This window comes from Callospermophilus lateralis, chromosome 20 (genome assembly GCF_048772815.1).
Source record: "Callospermophilus lateralis isolate mCalLat2 chromosome 20, mCalLat2.hap1, whole genome shotgun sequence".
NCBI classification, from domain to species: domain Eukaryota; kingdom Metazoa; phylum Chordata; class Mammalia; order Rodentia; family Sciuridae; genus Callospermophilus; species Callospermophilus lateralis.
The window spans coordinates 15,614,361-15,638,565 of record NC_135324.1 but is presented as its reverse complement, the minus strand read 5'-3'; the positions used below and the strand labels follow the sequence as shown (position 1 = coordinate 15,638,565).

At 38.1% G+C, this 24,205-nt stretch overlaps 1 protein-coding gene across 1 annotated transcript in view; it reads right to left on the bottom strand.

The window, feature by feature from the left end:
- The window catches only part of LOC143389977 (contactin-3), a 319,072-nt gene that overhangs the window by 224,034 nt on the left and 70,833 nt on the right, over window positions 1–24,205 (bottom strand). Inside the window, exons 2-4 of the mRNA XM_077106266.1 lie at window positions 17,021–17,192; window positions 14,535–14,669; window positions 3,369–3,471 (exon numbers count right to left, since the gene is read on the bottom strand). Of these exons, the coding sequence (XP_076962381.1) occupies window positions 3,369–3,471; window positions 14,535–14,669; window positions 17,021–17,192 (410 nt within the window). The remainder of the gene's footprint in view (window positions 1–3,368; window positions 3,472–14,534; window positions 14,670–17,020; window positions 17,193–24,205) is intronic.

The window sequence follows — 24,205 nt, the reverse complement described above, 5'->3', positions numbered from 1 at the left end:
TCATGTCTCTTGGTGACAGCAAACAATGCCACACAGCAGTAACATGCCCCAAAATGGCAGCAGCCTTCACCCACCTCCCTGCATGTGAAGATTAGAGAAGCAAATAATGTTCACACCATTGGAATAAAGGATGCATTACCAACCAGAGCCATTCAAAATGGCAGCCTGCATACTCCATTCCTCCAGCTCAGCAGATTTCAGGAAGCCGAGCAGGTGAACAAACTGGACAGAATCATCACGTTCAGAGAATAGGGTTTCATGGTTTAACCCCACAACACTCCCCAGAACCAGCCCTTAGGTTCTCTCTTGGCCACCTTCCACAGAGATACTGGGTATTCAATGGCCATGCAATGGGTCCCTGGAATGAGCAGCTTCCTCAACAATACCTTGTAAGTTCACTCCCCACAAGCTGGAGTCCAGTTCATCCTGGGTACACGGAGTCCTCCCCATCCCCTTCCTCGGCCTTTTTAATTTTTTTTTTTTAACTAAAATTGTCCTCTTAGTTAAAAGGAACACATTATCTCCAGTTTAACTGACAGGTGAGGATATTAGTTTTGTTCCAGGGATCTTATAAATAAGCAAAGTAAGCCTGGATGGTATAAAGAGACATGAATAAGTCAAAGACCAAGATAAGAGCTTGATTCCTTAGCTGCCAGGTGAAAGGTGGAAGAAGTCAATAAGTCTAATGGCCAGCTAGGGGTACAGGATGCTCTTTTATTTTTTTTTCTGGAAACATCAAGATATTTTTATTTTCTTTCTAAACAATAAATATCAACAATAAAGTATGCCCCCAAAGCATCATGCTTCACATTCAAATGTTTTCCCCACATTCACAGAATGCTGATCAAAGATTTCATAATCACCCATGTTGCAATCTTGCCCATCTGCATGGAATATCATGTGATTGATACTATCACAAGGAGGCAAAACTGCATAAGGGAACTTCCAATGGAAGGGCAGTGATTATAAGCTCCAATCACTGGGTCAACAGTTTCATAGGCTGATAAATGAATAAATAAACAGCATGTTGAATAATATTTATTTGTATCTTAATGCACTAATGAAGCCTAACCATTTTCCATTTCTGCAATCACTGTCCGGTCTCCTTTTCACTGAACCCTCAAAGAAATTACAATGCATTCCTATGGTCATTATTAGCTGACCTTATGCCAAAACAAACAAACAAAAAACTGGAAATCACTTGAAAATCAGCAGTTCCGGTACAATGTCTGGATTAAATCTCTCCTTGCCACAGCTGGCAAATAAAAACTCCAAAAGCTGTTTAATAATGTGACACTGCTTTCAAATGATGGAAATTCACATCACAAAAGATAAACTGACTCTATCTTCTTTCATAGCACCTTCCAATTACACACCCCCATATTTATATACGTAAAGATGCTGGCAGAATCTGATTGTTCCCCACTGTACACTGTTCTCATAGAACAATTTCAATGCAAAATTTCTCCATCTAAAATAGCACCCAGTACTATGCATATAAGCACAGAGTTCTGCCACCTGACATTGTCTCAAACTTACTTAATTTCAAGAGAAGCAACATGCAGAGACGTGAACAGTGATTGCATCTGTGCTTCTCATCCGTAGGAATAAAAGGAGGCACACGGAAGACGGGACACACTGATAAAGCAAGAGCTTGGTGCACTGCCACTTCTCAAATTAAAGTGTTTATCAGTGTTCCAGTGAAAGTTGCTTCAACTGCCTAGATGACCCCTAGGAATAGACCTTTTCTTGCATTCAGGCTCTGAGTTCATGGAAATAGGGATGGAGCTGGGTATGTGGAGTGCTGGAGGATAGCATAGGAATACCTGAGCAGGCTTTTCCACTGTCAGGGGCTCTGCAATTTATGTTAAGCAAAAATAAATAAATAAAGCTCACAGGAATTAGAAGACAGTGTGTGGGAGATGGACCCTGCATAGTTGAGAATTATAGAAAACCACAAATAAAACACCCTGCACAATATCTGCCTCTGAGGAGTGGCGTGCAACAGTGCTCACTATTTCTGTGCAAGCTTCCAGACATTAACTGTCAACTGATAATCATGAAGGAAAGTCCTATTTTCACATTGGTAAGCATGTTCACAAAGTCAAATGGTCTGCAAGATGGCAGAGACATTGCATAAAGGAAACACAAATCGTATTTAAGGACCTATTCTCCCAAACCCTGGATGGTAGGAGAGCTGAATCAGCAAGGAGTACTTGAAGCAGGATCCCGTGACTGCACTCATTCCACTACTCATTCCAGGAAAACAGTGTCTCGTCCTCAAGAAGGAAAGACACGGCCAATCAACACAAGAGCCACAGCTAGAGTCTGTCAACCATCACCATCGTACAGAGATTCTGACCCTCTCAGCCACTGGGGGCTCTGGGGATAGCCATTCCTGGCCAGCAGCTAACAACACAGCCCTGAGCTTTCTCACTTAGGAGCAGCTCTGAGGAAAGAAGAAGATTCCTTTGCACAGCTAACCTCCCAGGGAAATGTGTGCTTTTGTCCATCCTCTTAAAGCCATTCACCTGGAACATTTAGAGATAAAATATTCAGAAACATTTTTGGTAACCACCCCTTCCCCAGTGCACAGTTGCCACATGGACACACCCATCTCCTCACACTCTTCAGCATCACACCCTCCCTCCCCTCGGAGGCATCAAGGAGGAACCACCTGATGCCTGTGGAAGTATCAAGAACGCACCTTGCTCACAGAGCCTTAGTGCAGCTGAAAGTCCCCTGAAATGAAATTTAGGCAATCTAGAGAAACTCCCTACTAGGCCAAAAACTGGCTGTGGGACTCAGAACAAGCTCCTAGAAATGCTTTACACCACACTGCTCCTGTTTCCATTAAGGGCAGGTCTGACATACATGCAGAGATGTACATATGAATGCTTGTGCAAATAAGTAAGTCTATTATATCCAAGTACTATGGTCTCCTATGCACTTTCTTTCTTCCTTAACAAATACTTCTTCCTGAGGTTCAACTCTCTAGTAATTCAGGGCTTGCTGATCATAAGCCCCAGCAGCTTTTTCTCAGACTCTATCTACTTCCTCTTCTTTCTCCTGAAGTGCACCCTCAGAGTTCCACCTTGCCTGCACTGACTTGGAGATGCTCACACATCTCTGCTCAGCCCCTCTCTGCCTCTCTGCCCACCATGGGTTCTGAGCTTCATCCTTTCAAACAATACTCCAAACGTCACCCCTAAGCAGTCCTGATAGTAGCTGTCACACAAAAGGCCTCTCCACCTTGATCACATGCCATGGTACCCGGAGACACTGGCACTGATAATGATTCCAACCCTTTGGTTTCCGCAGTCTCCTAGATCCTATCATTCAGAGGAATCTCACAAGCTGTCCTCAACCATCTCTTCTCCATACTGGGCGACACCATCCAATTGTTTGTCATTTCTTTCAGTTCTGACTCCATGATTCTCTTCATCTCCAATGCTCTCTTTTTCACTCCAACTGTCATAGTTTGGGGATGTCAGTAACCTTTCACTTGACCTATTCCATTTCTTCATTCCAGATGTGGAACATGTGGAAAAACTTAAATACAGCATGTGATATATCATTATATAGCATATACTCATATAAGAAAATAATTAGAATAATTATAGTATCCGTTAATATAGAACAATGTATGTCCTCACACTACTGAAAACTTGGGACTTAATGGGTTAATATATGGCCATATCTCCCAAGCAAGTCTCCCTGCCAGCTTTTCTTGCTTCCACTTCATCCTCCATATCAACCTCTTGGAGCAATGGTTTCCTAGCAAAGCTTAGATGCCAACATTCCTGGCCTATCCGTTTTGAGCCAAACTTTTTTTCTACATTTCTCTGTACGACATCTCTTTGTGCATGCTCAGAGCATGGTGTCTAGACCTATAATGTCCAATAAACATAGGAGTACTTGAAGCAGGATCCCGTGACTGATGCAAGACACATTTAAGTTTCCCAGTCACAAAACAGAAAAATAATACAGGTGAAATTAATGTCAATCACATACTGTGGGTAACCCTAAATATTAAAATCTTATTAATTCAACATGCAATCATTATGAAAATTTTAATAATACATTTTCCATTCTTTTTCTAAATGTAACTTTGAAATCATAGGTGTAAAATACACGTAGGGCAAATATCTGTTTTAACACCTCAAGTGCTGTGTAGACACATGGAGCCACTGGCTACTTCACTGGACAATGCAGAATAAGTAAACACAGCTGGGATTTGCCACCCAGCACCACTTAATAAATGCATATGGCTTCAGACAAAGTCAGAACCTTTCTGCTCCTCTGTTTCCTCCTGTAGAGTGACATCATCTACTGCACAGGGTTGCTGTGAGAACCAAAGGTGTGCATATTCATGCATGAACCTGGAGGACATCCATGCTAAGTGGAATAAACAGGCACAGAAAGACAAATGCCACATGAGCTCAATTGCACATAGAATCTAAAACATCAAACTCTTAGAAGTGGAGGGTAGAAGAAGCGGGGGACTCAGGAATGGAAAATGAGGACCAAACAACATGATGTTTCAGTTTGGGGTCACATTTCCAGAGATCTCTTGTAGATCTCTTGTACAGCTGTACACATGAAAATCACTAAGAAAGTGAATTTTAAATGTTCTCACCACACACACACACACACACACACACACGCACACACACACAATTAAAAGAACAGTATATGAGGTGATGAACGTTAATTAGCTTAATTTAATCACTCTGCAATCTGTGTGCACACACTTACCAAAACATCTCATTGTGTACCGTAATATGTACAATGTTGATTTGTCATTAAAAATAGTATTTTAAAATTAAGATTAAATTTGATCGACTCTGATGAATTTCTTGAGCCAGGTTAGACATGCGAGTTTTATTATATATGTTAGTTGTTGTCATTATTAACCAAGGTATTCTATCTTGCTATTCAGGAGTAGAAACCATCCCTGAGTTATCCCTCTGGCCCATTCTCTTGAATTATGTCCAGGTTTAACATAATGGCACGTTCCTAGGCTGTGGACCAGGCTGCCTTGTGGATTTACACTGTTTTTTCCTTGTGTTGCTGGGCACTGAAGCCAGGGCTGCATTCATGCCAGACAAGCACTCTGCCACTAGGTACACCCTTGGCTCCACAGATAGGTTTTTGAATTCCAGCTTAAATCCTTTAGGTACATGAATTTTAGGAAATTCCTTAACTTGAGCAGAATCTCAGTCTCTCCTTTGCAAAAGAAAGTTTTTTTTTTTTTTTGTCTTCATCTGTACAACTGCCTACTCAGAACTTCCATGCAACAATTTCTACATTTTTCTTAAACTAGGATCTTGCATCCGGCATTTTCTCCTTTCATTGCTTAGGTGCAGCTTCCTCCTCCACACCACTTATCCAGGGCCCCACACAAAGCACATGCTCCATATCAGTCTACTCCAAGGCTCCACAGAAAGATATCCTGAGCTACAAGGCACAGGATGCACCAGACAGAAGAAGAAAAAGAGGCAGGAAGGAGGAGCCAGGCTGGGTCAGCACTCCAGCTGAGGGAACCAAGATCAGAGCTGCCTGAGGAAAGGATGGTGGGAAGAAGGAGAAGGACCAGGGCACTCCAACACAGCACAAACTTTGCTTTGCCTTATCTTAAAGACATGCTTGAAGGATGCGAGTTACTGATCAATATCAGAACTGCTTTTGTTGAGGCTTGCAGAGGTGTGTGCATGCATGTTTATCTTGCACTCAAAGTTTCCCACTGTTCTGGAGGTAGAACTTAAGACTGTATCCTCACATAGCAGGAACCCAGTTCATTTAGCTCTGCTAATGCAGCTCACTCATGGAAAGGCACAGGGGTATTTAAAAACACTTTTATGTGATGAGTACTTTAAGGCAGCTTAACACTTAGGCAATAGTCAATTAAAGTGGTTTGAATGAGCACTTTATTTTCAGGAGTCAGTGAAGTAATTATTAGATACTTTTGAGACAATAGCTACTCTAAGTGCTAAATAAAATGGTAGGTTTTACTTAAGCATATGTTTTTGGTATTCTAATTATGCTTCTCTTTTCTTTTGGTACTGGGGATTGAACCTAGGGGCACTTTACCACTAAACTACATCCCCAGCACCCCACTATTTTTTTTTTTTTTTGAGAGAGGATCTTGCTAAACTGCTGAGTCTTGAACTTTGATCCTCCTGCCTCAGCCTCCAGAGTTCCTGGGATTATAGGTGTGCACCACCATGTCCAGCTTCTATTTTAACTTCTAATACATCTTTCCCTGATGTCCTTCTTGGTCACCATTAATCTTACAAAACATCCAATATGTGAAGTTATCAATGATCAAGTTATAAGAACAAAACACATCAACAATGCTTGCATCTTTCAATGGTTCTCATACACATCCTATGATAAACTGTCAAGATGTAAATGGGATAAACGAAAAGCAATTCAAGATTTAGGCTGCTCCAGTGGCGGGGATGATCTGAAATAAGTTTACCTGTAAAAACAGGGAGGATGTCAAGATTTATAAGCAGCAATCAGTGACATCTCCATTTCACCAGTAGCAATGCTATCAAATCATATTACACTGTGCACAAATACTGGAGAAGAAATGACAGTCATTTGAGTTTATATCAACAGCTTTCTTCAAGTGCCACATCTGACACCACAAACCCAAACAGTTCCAATCTATTCTGAGATTAGCCACGGTCCAAAAGAACACTCCATCGTTTTCTCAGTGATTGCAAGAGTATGTCATTAAAACCAATTAAAACATTTGTCAAGTTCGGGAAGAACTTGAAAAGTTTATTTTACTTTCAAAGTAGTCCTTCATCATGGTCTGGATGGAACACTAGCATAGCAGCTCACTCATGGTAAGATGACAGGGAAGCGGACGAATGCTCTGACTGAGGGCACCTGCAGATGGGCATGAGTTGGCTCAATCTGCATGGACACACTCTGCAACTACTAGCATTGGAACCAGAAGAATTTAGATTGTCAAACTGCAGCCCAGACGTGTGGCCATTGCACATGTTGTGCATGACTAAATAGGTAAGGCTAAGGGAAACCAAAGTTCACATGTGGTGGTCATGCACTTTAGCCTCAATTATAATATGGACAATTGTTAATAAGGATTTAATAAAGATGATCAAAATCATCTCATAGGGCACAGTTCATGGTATCAGTTATAATAGGTTTACAGAAAGAGACAAAGACCCCCATGGACATCCTGCCTCCTGAACTAGGCAAATATATGGTTCAGGGGTACATGTCATTCTGCAGAATAAAAAGTGGGCCAAATTTGGGGATGGAGGAATTTATGTCTCTTTATCTGCCAAGAGGGGACCAGATCAGTAAATGTCAGCAAGTATTTCTTTGATCTCTCTGATCCACATCATAGAATTAGCTTTACCCTCAGGCTGGTTTCCCTGGTGTCTGTAGGATGACTACTAGTAGCAAAAGGGACTTCAGAATACCTCACTCAGATCACCGAGACAGAGCACTTGTCCTCCAAACTCTGAACCAAAATCCTTGAGCCAATCAAACCTTATGGCCAAAAATAAAATGTCATGATTGGCTTTGGCCAGATACTAGAACAAATGGAATAGCTCATATTGGACCACTGGAGTTCTGCATTGGGTCAATGTCTCCCAGTCAACATGGCTGCAATTTAGACACTGAAGACACTACCATAATACACACACACACACACACACACACACACAAAGTTAACAACACAACCTCCTTTCCAGGACTAATCCCTTCTAAAATTAATGGCTACTTACTTTGATGAGCAATTCCAAAGTATCATCAAATTATCACTAGACAAAAGGACAGGGACTGTTCACTACAATTTTATGAGAACTTGGTGAAATGAGAAGACTTCACAACTTTTGCAGATATAAGGCATTTTCCTTATGATGTTTTTAACTAGACATCAAAAATGACTATAGTTTTCCATGAGAATTTCATTTTCCAATAGAGCTGTATTTTCTTGTCTATTCCTAACAGACCACTGAAACTAGAAACTGAATATACTACAGAATGTTTTGAGTGTCCACATACATTGATTAAAGAATTGCCCATAACTCAACAAGAAAGGATACCAACCTTGAACTCATCCCACAAAATATTCTGTACCTAAAAGAAATGCATGCTTAGGAAGTGTTTACAACTTTCCATATGCAATCAAAAAGTCTCTATTATCTTAATTAATCTGATTTCCCACTGGACAAGTAGATGTTAGCAAACATGTGCAAGATGGGCAGGTTTCTGTTTTATAAATGTCTTGAATCAATACTACCCAACAGAAATGCAAGCCATGCACTATTTGAAATTTCCTAGTAGTCATGTGCAAGAAGCTTAAAAAAAAGGTTAATTTTGACAACATTTTAATTTAACCTAATATATCTAAAATATTGTTGTTTCAACACTGAATCTATACAAAGGTTGTAATAATTTAAATTCTCTTCTTTTTTTGGGTAAGCATTTGATATACCATGTACATTTTACCCTTAGAGAATGTGGAACTCTAGAACAGCCACATTTTATATCCTTAATAACCAAGTGCAGCTGCTGGGTCTCATGCTAGATAGAAAACATCTAGAGGATCTAATACAGTTAAGTAATTAACTCGTAGCTAATTAAGTAGTAAAACAAAATTCTCCTTGGATCCTTGATGAAACTTACTTAGCCTGTGGCTTAAACCCATGACTTTATTTTGCAAAAGTAACTATTCAAGAAGCAACCATAACTTAACTGAGGAAGAGTACCTTGATTTCAGAGATAAATACAAGGAGTGAGTCAAGCAAACTGACTGGGAAGGTTCCTTAAACTCTTAGAGATGGCTTCCTAAAACAGAAAACAAGTAATGCACTTTCTACTTAATTACCATTTATCTATTTATTTTTATGGCAATGGGGATTGAACAGAGGGGTGCTCTACCACTGAGATACATCCCCAATCCTTTTCATTTTTTATTTTGAGAGAGGGTCTTTATTAGTTGCAAGGGGGGGGCTCACTATATAGCTGAGGCTGGCCTTGAACTTGTAATCCTCCTGCCTCAGCCTCTGGAGTTGCTGGGAGGAGAGTGCATGGCCTAAGAGATGCTTTTTTCACAGTGGCTGGCACACAGTAAATGAGCTTCCCTTCATTCATGCCACAATTGAGTCATTTTGGTGTCGTTACTGTGTTCTGTGTCAGCAAAGATCCTTCCTTTTCTATCATCTTACCGGGATCCTGGAGAGCTAGCTCTCTATTCTCTCTCTGCCGTCCACCTACGTCTCTGGCCCCTCAAAATTCTTGACAGCAACTCAGTAAGAAATACATGTAACATCAAGAGGCCATGCAAAAGTATTAAAGCATGAGCTCCAGAAGTCTGGGATGTTGTTTGTTTTGTTCACTTCTATAGCCCAAATGCCCAGACGTGCTCAGTAGAGACAGTATTTATACTACTAAGATAGCAGTGGACTCTAATAAATTTTAATTCAACCTTGTTTAATTCTAGTTCATCTATTACAATAAAAAATACTGGTCTTGGGCTAGGGTTGTAGCTCAGAGGTAGAGCACTTGCCTAGCACATGTGAGGCACTAGATTTGATCCTCAGCCCCACATAAGTAAGCAAGTAAGTAACTCAATAAATACATACATACATACATACATACATAAATAAATAAATAATTTTTGTGTCCATCTATATATATATATATATATATAAATTAATATATATATATATAAATTAATTTTTAAAAATATTGGTCTTGATCCACTAAATTGACTTTTTTTAAACCTACTATTGGGTAGTAACCTTTACTTAGGAAAGCACCCTTATGCACACTCCTACAAATGGACAGAGGTGACTAACTCTAAACACAGATTGACATAGAGCCTTGCATTCCTCCTCCACCCCTCCCTTCCTCTCACATCCCATACTGCTTCACCAAAAATGCTCAGAGTTTGGCCTTCAAAATTTGACCACCAACTCTGCTACCACCCTGGACTCTGCCATCAGCACCTGTTACCTGATTTTAGTGACAATGTCCATCTAGAATCTCTGTTGGCTCACACGCCCTTCTACAATCGATCTGCAACATGGCAGCCAGTAACACCTTGCCATAGGTCAAATTCTTTTTTATTTATTTGTTCTAAATAGTTAAACATGACAGCACAATGCATTTCGATTCATTGTACACAAATGGAGTACAACTTTTCATTTCTCTGGTTGTACATGATGTAGAGTTGTACCACATGTGCAGTCATATGTATACTTAGGGGAATGATGTCCATCTCATTCCACTATCTTTCCTGTCCCCATCCTCCTACCCTGCCTCCCCTTTGCCCAAAGTTTCTCCATTATTCCCATTCCCACCCCCCCATTATGGATCCACATCCACTTATCAGAGAGAACATTCAGCCTTTGGTTTCTTGGGATTGGCTCACATCACTTAGCATGATATTCTCCAACTCCATCCATTTACCTGAAAATGCATAGGTCAAATCTTATCACCTCTATGCTCAAACCACACTATAGCTCCTAGAAGAAGGCAGAGTGCAAGTTCAACACATATTCATTGGTTTGCCATCTTCTGTATTTTTGCGGTGTCCATTTCTACCTTTCCTCTTGGCTCTTTCACATCCCATCCGAGTTCAACCATGGCAGCCTTCTTGTCTTTGTGGAACATTTAGCATGTCACATGCTAGAACCTTGGAATCTGCCTTGTGTTCTTTCCTAGATATCCACAGGGTCAACTTCTTCACCTGTCAATCTTTGTTCAAATGCTTTGTTCAAATATCACCTTTTAATGAATGTTAGGTAGCTAGCCAGCCATAAAAGGGTGAGCATGAAAGGACAATAAATGGTGACTGAAAGCCACAGGGAGCCTTTTCTGTTAGGCCAGCATGTGGAAGATGGGGGCTTGGTATGTCAAAACCTCCCCCAGCCACAGTTACTTCCCTGGAGAAAAGTCTTTGTTTCAAGATCACATCACACCTACCAGGTAGCCTGCACCCTCCCTTATCACTCAAACTCCCATAGCCCCAACCACCCTGGCAACTACAGCAACACTCTTGCAAAGAAAGTTTGCTGAAGGCTATCCAAAGGGTAATTAACTGATTAGGGGGGGCAGGAAATTAAAGCAAAAACCATTTCCTCTGTGAGCACCACACCATCCTCTCCTGGAGGAGGTCCACGCAGGTCCTGTGCTTTCAGTGAAGAAACAGAAGGTGGACTTGAACAGGACTCTAGAAACTTTCCTGGGACCCCCAGTAAAACTGGAGGGTGAAGGGGAAGCACTGTCCCTCTGCTCCCTCACCTAAGAGGACTTGTTCTTCCTTGAGAATGACCCCTTTCCTCTTTCTCCTTACCCCTTCTAGTATACTCATGCCTTGTTATTGGGTAGGAGATGTCTGAAATCTTTTTGGCCCAAATGCAAGAACCCAGGGTGAAGGGGGCCTTCGAGCTGCCTCCGATTCTCCACAGGTCTGGGGTCTGTAACAATAAATCCCACCCTAATGACCTTATTTAAAACCGCAACCACCTCCCAAGACTCCACATTCCCATCCCATTCTGCTACCCACCCCCATAGCACTGGGGTCTTCTAGATCAATGTCACTGTCAACCCAATGTGACAGAATAAAAATCCCACAGGGACAAAGGTCACCCCGTTCATTTTCTGTGCTGAAAACAATGCCTGGCAGATACTTAATAATTATTTAAGATAAAAAGGTTTAAGGATTTATAAAGGAGAATCAGAGTGTTTTATATATGACAAATTGTAAGTAGTGCATTACTCAGAGAAGTGGCAATCTCCAAAATAATTATGGAGAAGAATTTGGCTCTTTGAACCAATTTTTAAAACAGTAGAGACATATGCTGTGCTCAACACACTACATGCTAGTCCTACATATATGAAATTTAGCATTTTTGTTTGGTTTTGTTTAGTTTGGTTTGGGTACTGGGATTGAACTCAGGGTTGCTTAGCCACTGAGCCACATCCCTAGACCATTTTTATTTTCTATTTTGAGACAGGGTCTCTGTAAGTTACTTAGTAAACCTAGCCTTTTTGAGCCAAAAGATAGTCAAATGCATTACAAGACAAATTCTTAGCTGGGAATTATTTCCCTCTTTATTACAGGGGAAACCTGAAAGACAAAACAAAAAAGGAAATGGAATGAAAAATACACAAAATAATGGGCATGAAAAACCTTAAATCTGAGAAAACACAAATGATCAAGCATTTGGTTTCACTATTGAGTACATATCTTTTGCTAAGCACTGCTAACTGAATTTACACCATATATCTGATTTGCTTTTGTTCATATCTAAGATTACAGGATATGGCCTAAACCATGAACAGATTTTACTTTCAATGAATAAAACGGCCCAATATTTGTTTATAAAATATCACACTCAGAAGCCAGATTTTATTCCAAATTTTACACTGATCCAGAAGGAGGAAGAACATTCCGTATATAAGGCACAGTATGCAATCAATACACTTTTTAAAAAATTGGTCAAAAGGGCTAAATTCTTCTCCATAATATCATTATGCAGACTGCCACTTCCCTAAGTGACATACTGTATACTGTTGTACATAAACTAATCCAATTATCCTTTATAAATTTTAAAGGATTTTTATCACCATATCCAGAGATAGTTTAATGACATCTTCACATTTTAGCATCATGGACACTGGTTTTTCTTACAATTTCTCCATAAATCTGTAAAGTGTTTCTCAAAATTGATGAAACACTACAATTTGCACAAGGTATAAAATTACAACTAAAAATGTTTAACATTTGAAAATCTGGTCTCATTCTCTTTCTCCACATTGTATGGCATTTTCATAGAATTTCTTCTTTTCAGCCTTTGGGAAATTTCAAGTTTGCTTCCATAAAAATGTATCATAAAGAATAATATTACTGGGGCTCGGGATAGCTCAGTTGGTAGAGTGCTTGCTTAGCATGCACAAGGTCCTGGGTTCAATCCCCAGCACCACACAAAAAAATTATTGGGACAGTATATTATCATATTTGGCTCTCTGCTAAAACAGAAACAAATTTAAAACTTTGTAAACAAAGAAAATAATTCAAGAAATTAATATATTTTTAGTTTTGAGTACCTATATTATTATAGATATATAGAGATATATAGATATATATATATATATAGTTTTCTCCAAAGCTCAGCTGAAAAGAGTCATTAAATAATTTCTCCTTTTTTCCCTAGTACTAGATATGCATCAAAGAATTTGTTTTAGAAATCCAATGGAGGCATCTCAGTGAAAACCTGCAAGAACTGTAAAAGCGTTTATTCTTAAAGTTAGAAGGTTGAACCTGAAGTCCATGATTGATTGTAACTCTTTGCCATTATTAAAATTTAAATATTAGAAGAAAGTGTGAATTTTGACAGAGCCCAGAATTCTACTGGAGCATTCCTGTATGGAAATGCCATGTGTTTACCTGAAAATTCCCTTTGGCCCACTTTTCACCCATTTCCTCCTCTTAGAAAGAAATGGAAAACTGGCAGGAGGGGTTTTGTTTCCTTAGGTACCATAAAGAAATTGTGCTTATGTGGAAAATTGATCTTATAAGATGAGTGCTGATTTTTATTTTAGGGGTGAGAGGTACTTTCTATAAGTTACTTTCAAATAGATGACCCAAGTAAAAAATAAGAGGGAAAATACACATACATATACATACAGATAAAACCAAGTACAATAAAAAGAGAGATGAGAATTTAATCAAAATGGCCTATAGGTGGGTATTAATTGTACTATCCCTTCAACTTTTTAGGAGCTAGAGAATTTTTACAATAAAAAAGGAAGAAAAATAATAAAATTTTAAAACTATATATATATATATATATATATATATATATATATATATATATATACACACACACACACACACACACTATTATTTTTTCAAATAACCATTTCTTATCCAGTCACTCCGCATAACAGAATAAAATGAAGAAAAGCAGAAGGAATGCATAAAATGATTTATAGTAGTTGCTTTTGTATGCTTTTCTTATTCCTTATACTTTCTTGGAAATTTCAAATTTTCCAAAAATTAAAGAAGAAAATTAGATATCTTCATTATGTGCTGAAAGAGAAACAGCACTATTTCTAAGATTTGAAATGTAAATACTAGCACACTTTAAAACTGAAATTCTCCCTTATACAGTGGAGCTTACATTTTATGTTCCTGTTGAAAATAAAAAATAACAACCATAAATTAAAATTTTCAAATTTTAGTGGTCATATTCATAATACCAAGTAGAATTTGACATATCCCTGTTATCAACTATCAATGCATTTGGTATGGGAATAAACCTTCTTGCTGAAATTAAGGAGAAGGGCAGTGATAACCCAATTCTCAGAGAAAAAATTTTAAATTTTCTTTCTGGACAAAAAAAAAAAAAAAAAAAAAGATTTGTTTTTCTTTTCTTCACTTCCTGGAATTTAACTTTAAGATTTAAAATTGTTTAGGCAGATAACAGGAGAATAATTGCAACCCCAACTCAGGAAAGAGAGCTTATTGTTACCTCCTAAGCAGCCAATGAATGAAAGCAGGAGCAGCTGTTTCCATGACAACATCATCTTTAATTGCCAAAAGCAAGAGTAACTCTTGTCCAGTCTCTGATGAATAGAAGGCTTTGTCTTCAGGTAAATCCTTTAATCTGTGAAATATATGTACAAAGAAGTTAGACTTTTAAAAACCAGCTCCTTCAAAAAAAGGGATTTTCTTCTTTGCTTTAAACCACATCATTCATAGGCACTCAAAATCCTCAGATAAAACAAATCTTTTTTGATACGAAGTAGAAGATGCTTGAAATGTAGATACTTAAAAAGTGGTTTATGTAATTGATTGGCAGTTGGAAACAGCTTCATAGAAAGAAAATTTTGCCAATACTAAAATATTAACTATTAATATATTAAATATTAAAACCATTGCTTGATAATAATTGCTACAAATAAAATATTAATCTGAAATTCAAATTTTTCTCATTTTCTCTAATGAACACATTTTAGAAAAACTAAAAGAATCAAATAAGCAGATGTCTTAAAACAAGGCTTTTCATGAGTTTCTGAATTCCTAATAAGGCACACAAATTATTAACAGCATTATCAATGTCCATCTTAAGACTATGTTTTCCAGAGACAACCACAGAAAGTTCCCAATTATATATGCTGCATTAAATAGATAAAAATATGCTAATGGTAGAAATTATTCCATCTAAGACTTGCAAATGAAACCTTTTCTGTTTTGTTTTGCTTTCTTGAATTTTCATAAACTTGACTATCCTGGTTAAAAGGAAATAATCACTTGAAAAGGCCTGTGTCATTTTCAGTGGCCCCTTGAAACTCGTTAGGATGCATGGTTAATGACCACGTCAGCCAAATACACACACCCAAAACCAGACCGTCTGCTCTCCAGTGCTGAAACTCAGCTGGTTCCATGCAGGGAAATTAAGGACATTAAAGTCTGCCACTTAAGCAAGCAAAGTGTACCACTCTCTGAGTCAGCAGCTATTACTGACTGGGCTATTTGGTTGTCACTGAGCCAAAAGAAAAAAAGAAAAAAGAAAGAAAGAAAGAAATCTCAGGTTCCTTCAAACAGTGTCTCTCCATAGCTGGTTTCTTACTTGTGGGGTTCTCAATCAGATGTTAAATGATTCAAGTGGGATGAGATCTTTAACTGTCTCTCACTACCCCATGACTACAAATTACAGGTATCTTGATTTGAGATGCCCTAACACAAACACTACAAAAATAAATTCAAGTGCAAGTTGTTTACTTAGGAAGTAAAGGATTCAGCAATTTGGGAATGGAGGAGGGAAACACAGAAAGGAAAATGGAAGAGAGATAAAGCCACCTTGTGCTGTGGGTGACTGGAGTGTATTCCCACTATAGAAGTCCTGGAAGTCCAGCCCATGTAGAACACACGTGTCAGAGTTTACCAAGAGTACTGTTGCTAAGTGGCAAGGGAACAGAGGTATTTATACATCATTCTCATCAGAATTGTTAATTACTCAACCCTCTGACCTCTTATAGGGGCAGCAAGTGTTTCCAGATGCCAGCAAAAGAAATAACCATGCTCAGTGCTAGACCAGGTTATATGCAATGAAGTAACAGAGGCAAGAAGATATGAGAGGAGCAGCATATGGAGTCCCTGCTACACTGTTCATATGAAAATGAGACTTTAAAAAGCCATCTTCAATAACATCAGGTCCCAGTGAGTGATGGCTAAAATCATTGAATAATTTAAGTATATAATCAGCCAATCACTCAAGTGTCTCCAGTGGGTGATTCCTCCCACTTGGATAAAGATTCTCAGATTCTCATTCCTTTACTTCTGCTCAGTCAGTGATATATATTGTATCCATGATTATTTTCTAGTATGAATCCAAACGATAAGTCATTGTAGATTAGATTGAAGCTACAACTGCCATCCATAATCCCCTTTTAGTCATGCATATAAGATAACTATAGTTAGAAATCAGGAGAGTGGGGGCTGGGGTTCTGGCTTGGTAGTAGAGCACTTGCCTACCATGTGTGAGCACTGCTCAGCACCACCATACAAAAATATATTAAAATAAAGGTATCGTGTCCATTTACAACTAAAAAAATTTTTAAAAAGAAATTAGGATGAATGACAGATAAAAATAATCAAAAGTTTCCTTTTAATTGCCAAATAAAACATAAAGTCAACTAATCACAAAACCCTTGAGAAACATGAGATGCATTGATAATATACATGGTATATTAAAGATCCGTGAGAAATTAGGAAATGACAAAAACACATAAAATTCTGGGGACAATAGGTGAGACTCAACCACTGGAAAGAGTTGAAACGAATGTGCACTGAACTGGTATTTCCTGACTTGAAAAAGGTATAGCTAATCAGTTTACAAACTAAATCTAACCTGGAAAGAATTTAGTGACAGCAAAGTAATAGACATTAAAAAAAATAGGCAGTTGGGGATTTCAGGGGGAAAGGGACAATTCTATCAAAGAATCCTGCAATTACATTGCTCTTAAATCATTGTCTGCATCATCATCTTCACCACCATGATCACTATCATTATCACCATCACCACAATCATCATCACCATCATCAACACCACCCAAATCATCATCACCATCACCACCATCACTACCACCATTACTATGATCATCAAGTAAATAAATGACGTTTTCCTCTATATCATACAGAAAATAAAATATGTGGTCAACATTCTCATAAAGTAATAGTAAGTAAAATGGTATAAACTCTCAGAATAAGAAACAAATAATTAGACTGACAAATCTCTGAAGATGGGACCACAGTTCACTTAATGTTTCATACATCCTTGTTCATAGTAAGAATTCATGCCATGCCATTTTTATTCCTAGAAATAAGGAATAAGTCAACATAGGAGATTTTAATCTGCATCCTGGACCTACAATGAATGGGAAGTTCTCACACTGGAACCAAAAGATAAGCTACCTCATGGGATCCAGAGACCATTTAAAAATTACTTTGGGGAAGTATATAAGAAAGCAAAAGGAAGAAACAGCTTGCAATAGTGTATCCAAGGCGAGAGGCATGCCAGTTACATTTACAAAGTATAAATATGTATTCAAGGAAGTTCTAAAGTCATTTGAAAACATATTCATTCAATAAATTATTGAGCACCTCTTAGATGCTGGAATTGTAACTGTAGAGGGAGATGGAGATGCTGTTGAGGCTGTCAGAGGACAGATGGATGACCCCTAAACTCTTGGAGCATATATAAAATTGGGGGTGACACTTTCTTCAAATGTTAACAAAGTATTTGTAAAGTGCCCGTTTGAAAAGTCACAAGGCAGGGCAGAAGTTTCACACCAATTTTATACTAACCCCCCAAATTCAGAAAAGTCAGGAACTAGATAATAGTAGACAAATTATCTGATTTAAGAAATATGTGAATGCCCATATATTCTAATGTTCATACACATGCACATGCACACATTTATACTATATAAAATTCGAAGATTAAAAAAAAAAACCTCAGGAAGCCTATGTTTTAAAATTGAGCTGCTTATTTTTAATCAATGTTAAAGTAGGGCATTGACTTTATAAATAATGAAGGCAATTAATATAATCACAACTTGACTTCTGAGCAATGCCAAGTATCATAATGAAGAAAGGGGACACATGTTAAAGCTCTTCCCACTTCTAAAGTCACCAAGCTAAAATAAATACAAAGAAAGCTACTGAAGCAAGACAAATACAAATCAAAATGTCATATGCTACAATAAGAATATTCTACTATTCAGAGAAATGTTTTAAACCAAAGAAAAAATAGATACACCCTTTAGAATGTTCCCTGCTAATAGACATTTGCATTTGAGGGCTAAAGCATAATATATTCACAACACGTTTTTCATGGAGGTCTTTAAATAGCCCCCAAATTTAGTACATATTGACAACTGTAATTCTTAATGTCAGCTGAGCTAAAAAATACTAGACCTTGGATTCAAAACAACACTGCTCTAAATAGTTTTCCTGGTTGCTTTAAAAGAAGGAAGAGACCATTTGTGGCTTTTGTCATATACTTTACAAAATTGCTACTAAGCCCCTGGATCATGAAATATTGATGCATATTTATTATTTTAAATGCACAGAGACAGCTTTGAATGTAGTCTTGGCAAATGTTCCGAGTTCAATCTCTTTATGTGGACAAAGTTTAGGTGTAAGAATAAGCTGTCTTCGTTTCCATCAGAGTAACAAATACCTAACAATATTTTGTTTCCAGCAGCAGTGTTGTCTAGAAGGATCGCTTAGCAGACCAGCACCTCTCATATCCACAAAAAATGACCTCCGACTTCCATGTTTTAGACACAAATTCTATTTCTGAACATATATGATTTCTAGTTCTCATCAAAAATACAAGCTGATACTTCTCTGGTAGTAAATGGTCCAATATTAGCAGATAAAGGTTTGCTTTCCATGGTTGTTACAGGGTGAGTCTCCTAGAACTTACTAATTCACTGCCATGTTGTGCGACCATAATATCATGATTTTCAGCTAATGACTTTCCTGGCTTGATGGGACTAAACACCCTGCCAGATTGGAAATCAGGCAGCCTACACCCACTCTGTTTTCATTGACAGTCATAATCACGCACCCATCCCTTCACAATCTGCACATCTTCCAGAAATGGAGTTCATCCACTCTGCATACTAACTCTGCCTCTTTCCTGCTGCAACCAGCCTGGCAGAGGATGAAGTCTGCATAAACTCTGGGCTCCAAGGGCAAGAGTCTGGACAACTTCACTCGTCTGCCCAAAGTGTCCCCCAGGGAAGGAGAAGGGAGAATATGACCCGTGCAGTTTGATGCGCTGAGTTTATAGTAGCACCGTGGCACAGAGGCCAGTGCCAGCCAGAAGTCATCTCATGCTCCTGTGCACAGCTACAGTCCTGTGTCTTCCCTCCAGTGACGCTTTGTCAATTTCGACACCTTCCATTACAGTTATTTAGACCATGGCTTCTCTCACCAACTAGACGACAATCTGCAAGAAATAGTAAGGCATAACCTTTTGTGGGTTAAGCTCCTCCACCAGCCCAATCTCCAGACCCACCTACCTCACTAGATCCAACACACCTAGATAGACACGGGCTGACTTTTGTATACATGATTTGCTTTATTGCACTGGAAAATAACTTATCTTACATACACATAATATGTTTATATATGGGCATGTGTTTTAGTCAGCTGTTTTTGCTGCTGTGACCAAAAGACATGACAAGAACAATTTTAGAAAAGAGTTTATTTGGGGCTGTTTCAGAGTTCTCATTCCACAGACAGCTGGCTTCATTACTCTGGCCTGAGGTGAGGCAGAACATCATGGCAGAAGAGTGTGATAGAAGGGACTGGGGAGGTGGCTCAGTGGTCGAGTGTCCCTGTGTTTAATCCCTGGTACCTCACCCCCGCCCCCCCCCCCAAAAAAAAGAAAAAACACCAGAAGAGTATGATAGAGGAAAGAAGCTCAGGACCAGAAAGCCCAGGGGTGGGGAGCTCTTCAACAGGAACAAATTATACACCCAAGGGCAGGCCCTCATTGACCCAGCTCCTTCAGCCACACCCCACCTGCCTGCAGTTACCACCCAGTTAATCCCTATCAGTGAATTAAGGCATTGATCAGGTTTAAACTCTCATAACCCAATGATTTCCCCTCTAAATGTTTTTCCATTGTCACACATGAGCTTTTGGGGGATACCACATATATAAACCATAAGAGCATGTATACATGTATATGTGTGTATGTGTGCCTGACTGTGTGCATTTTCACAAATTTATTTCTTCTTTTTTTCATGCAGAAATTAACATAAACTTGATGAAAGATGAAATAAAGCTAAATTATGCAAAATTTCAAAGAGCAAATTCTGTTCAAAAACAAGTGTTCTGAAAAGGCTACTGTTGAAAACCTTGACAAAGAGGCTGAAATATGAATTTGATTTTCATCTGGCAAAGCTTGTCATTTCTGATATCCTGTTAGTTTCTGCCATTGGTCTTTTAGCCACCATTGCATGGAAGCAGGAGCAAAGACAAACAGAGGCCTCACTGTGTGCACAGGATAGTAGGTGGGTCAGCTACATAAAATATGGCAAGAATATGTGGGGGAACCTTGTATTGATTTCAGGGCCTCTTTGACATACAAGATCTTCTCCAACAAGACCAATGCCACTTACACAAGAAATTACAATCCCATGTTTCAACTGTTTCCACTTGTGTCATCCAGGTGTAAGCTGAAGGGAATCGACACAGGTACCAAATCATGCCAACCCGACACCTGCTTCAAGATATCAGACAGAATGTCAACACTTGACAGAAGGTTTGCTTCAGTTTTCTTGTTCTGCTTCCAACAAACTAGGCCATTACTCAGGCACACTGCTTGACAAAGGTCTCTCCACTCCTACTGAGCATGCAGCAACGACTCTCCAAGCATGTTTCAGGACACAACTTGTTTTAGAGCCAGTCTATGTTTTAATGAACAGGCAGGATTCTCAAATGGAATCTTCACCCCCGAAAAAAGGGGGCACTGATGTTCTACCAAGGTGGCCAAACCTCAGATGACTTTAGTCGCATTTCCCTTGAAAAGAAACTTGAGGCAAATAAGGGGCCTAGACTTTTAGTCTTGCTATATTTGATGATGAAAGGAAAACTATTGAGCAAATTCCATAATGCATGCTACTAACTTGACAATTTTCCAAATCAAACAGGGAACAGATTGAACAAACACAAAACTTCATCATTACAAATGTTGCCTGAATTTTTCCTTCTGTCTTATCCAATCAGGAATTATTCTAGATCTTATGACATGGTAATGAGGCAGAGGATCCCTCTCCCAACTCTGAGTAACACCATTCTTGGCTAACATATGCTTATTTAAAAATTTAAAAATAGCTTAATAACATAGTATGATATAAATGCTTTTTCACAGAGATAATTTTGGAAATGCCTGGAAGAATCTGGAATGATAGTATAATAACTGCTAATTTTTATGGAGTGCTTCTATGCAAGACACTGTTCCAAGTGATTTCCATATCCTAACCCACTTAACCCACACAGTACACAATTCGCACTTGATGGCCACCTTCACTTTTCCCATAAAGAAACACATGAAAGGGGTAACAGAATTTTTCTTACACATAATAGATACAAAATAGAAAGCTCAAGCAGTGGGATAATACATGATATCGTTTACATTTTAAAAGCCTGACTTTATGTAACTGGCCATTGGAACTACTCACAAAAGTGATAACTAACTATACATTAACTTTCAGTAACCTCTGCCTAGGAAGGGGCCTTGATGTTTATGTCAAAGACTCTGCTGCTTGATTTTAAGCACAGGCACCACTGTAATGCTCCATCCCTGTGTTACATGTGAATTTACACGTTTGGGACGAATTAAAAATTTCTCAAATACCTACTAAGCCACAAATGTAAGATGCATTGCAGCCATGTACAAAATGTGATAACTTTTGTTTGGAGATAAAAAAAATACACATATGTATTTATAAATGCACAGTAGAGCTCTGTTAGTATAATAGATCAAATTGTCCCTAGGACAACTGTGCACTTAGGAACAGGGAATAGAAATAAAAAAATACTTCTAAGTATACATTTTAATAAATTTTATTTTATATATACATATGCATATTTTAATGATTTAGAACACTAACAAACTCTTGAAATATACCAATAATATAAAAATAATCTATATTCCAGATTAAATTTTTTTCAATCACTACACTACTCAACTTGAAATGCTGAAATGTTTTTACTGTTATTTTTTTATTGGTTGTTCAAAACATTACAATGCTCATGATATATCATCTTTCATACATTTGACTCAATTGGGTTATGAACTCCTATTTTTATCCCAAATACAAACTGCAGAATCACATCGGTTACACACTCACATTTTTACATAATGGCATATTAGTGACTGTTGTATTCTGCTACCTTTCCTATCCCCTACTATCCCCCCACCTCTCCCCTCCCATCTTCCCTCTCTACCTCATCTCTGTTGTTCAATTCTCTCCCTTGTTTCCCCCCTCCTTCCCCCTCACAACCTTTTATATGTAATTTTGTGTAACATTGAGGGTCTCCTACCATTTCCATATGCTTTCCCTTCTCTCTCCCTTTCTCTCCCCCCACTCATCTTTGTTTAATGTTAACCTTTTCCTCATGCTCTTCCTCCCTGTTCTGTTCTTAGTTGCTCTCTATATATCACTGTTATTTTTATCTATTTTAATAATTTTTATTAATATATTATAGTTATACATAATATTGAGATTCATTTTGACAAAATTATGCAGGCGTTGAATATAATTTGCTCCAATTCAGTCCCCATTACTTCCCTTCCTCTACTGATCTTTGTTCAATTTATTTATAGTATTTTTTTAAAGTCAGTGTACAATAAGTATCCATAAAGGTAAAATCTACTATGGCATATTTATGTATGTACATAGGATGGTTTGGTCAGTTTCAAGCCAATGTACTTCCCTTTTCTTGCCCTTTCTCCCTTCCCCTCAATCTTCTTTCTTTAGTCCAACGAGCTCTCTTATAGAATACGTGTGTGTGTATATGTGTGTGTGTGTGTGTGTATGCGTATGCAATATATATATATATATATATATATATATATATATATATATATGCATATCTATATAAGCATATCTATATAGCCATATATATATGCAATAGAGTTTTATTCAATCATAAAGAAAAATGGCTGTTATGGTTTGGATGTGAGGTGTCCCCCAAAAGCGCATCTCAGAGGTTAAACTTTTCATTGCCTTGTATTTGGATGTCACAACATGGTTATTGGAATTCAAATATTTTGTTCAGTTATAAAAAGACTTTACTTATCTTTTGAATGGTTTACCAGTCTCATTCTAATACTTCTCTGAAACTCTTGGGAGGTTATGACCAGGGATGATCTTCCAGTCTTTCTGCACAAGCATTTATAAAAGCACCTAGGGACAATGGCTTTCATCAACTTTTTCTTTTACATTTCCAGAGATAATCTGTACATTTATAAATCTGTATCCTTTCATGTTTTTTGTTGTGGTAACTGCTTGTTTGTTTGTCTCCAAACAAAAGACATCACATTCCGCACATGCCATAGCATACCTTACCTTTGTGGTTGAGCAGGTATTTGAAAAATTTTGATTTAATCTCAAATAGAGTTGCTATATACTTTTAAATTTATGCCTAACACAGGGATAGTGCATTACAATTATGCATATGCTTAAAATCAAGCAGCCAAGTCATTTACATAATGTGAAATTAGTGTTCATGGTGGTAGAAAATACAAAGTGAAACATTTTTTAAAAGAAAAAAAGCAGTTCATTTCTAATATGATCATAAGTCAAAAATCTGTAAACAATACTGTTGGAAGCATCAAGGAGAAAAATGTGAAGGGGCTGAAAAGTGCTCAAGAGGGCTTTTCAGCAGAGAAAAAAGCAGCTGTCACTGGGGCTCTCAATGCACACTAAGGCAGGCCACTGCACTCTGTCCCCACTAACTGTGGGGATAGGCAAGGAAACCCAGGTTCACTGAGGGTCGACAGCATGCCAGCTACAGACACAGAGTCAGAATGTTTTCAAATAAATCTTTCCCATCAGGGCATTCAAACTCTCAAAAAGTACATAGAACCTTAGGTATAACTGTATTTCATTT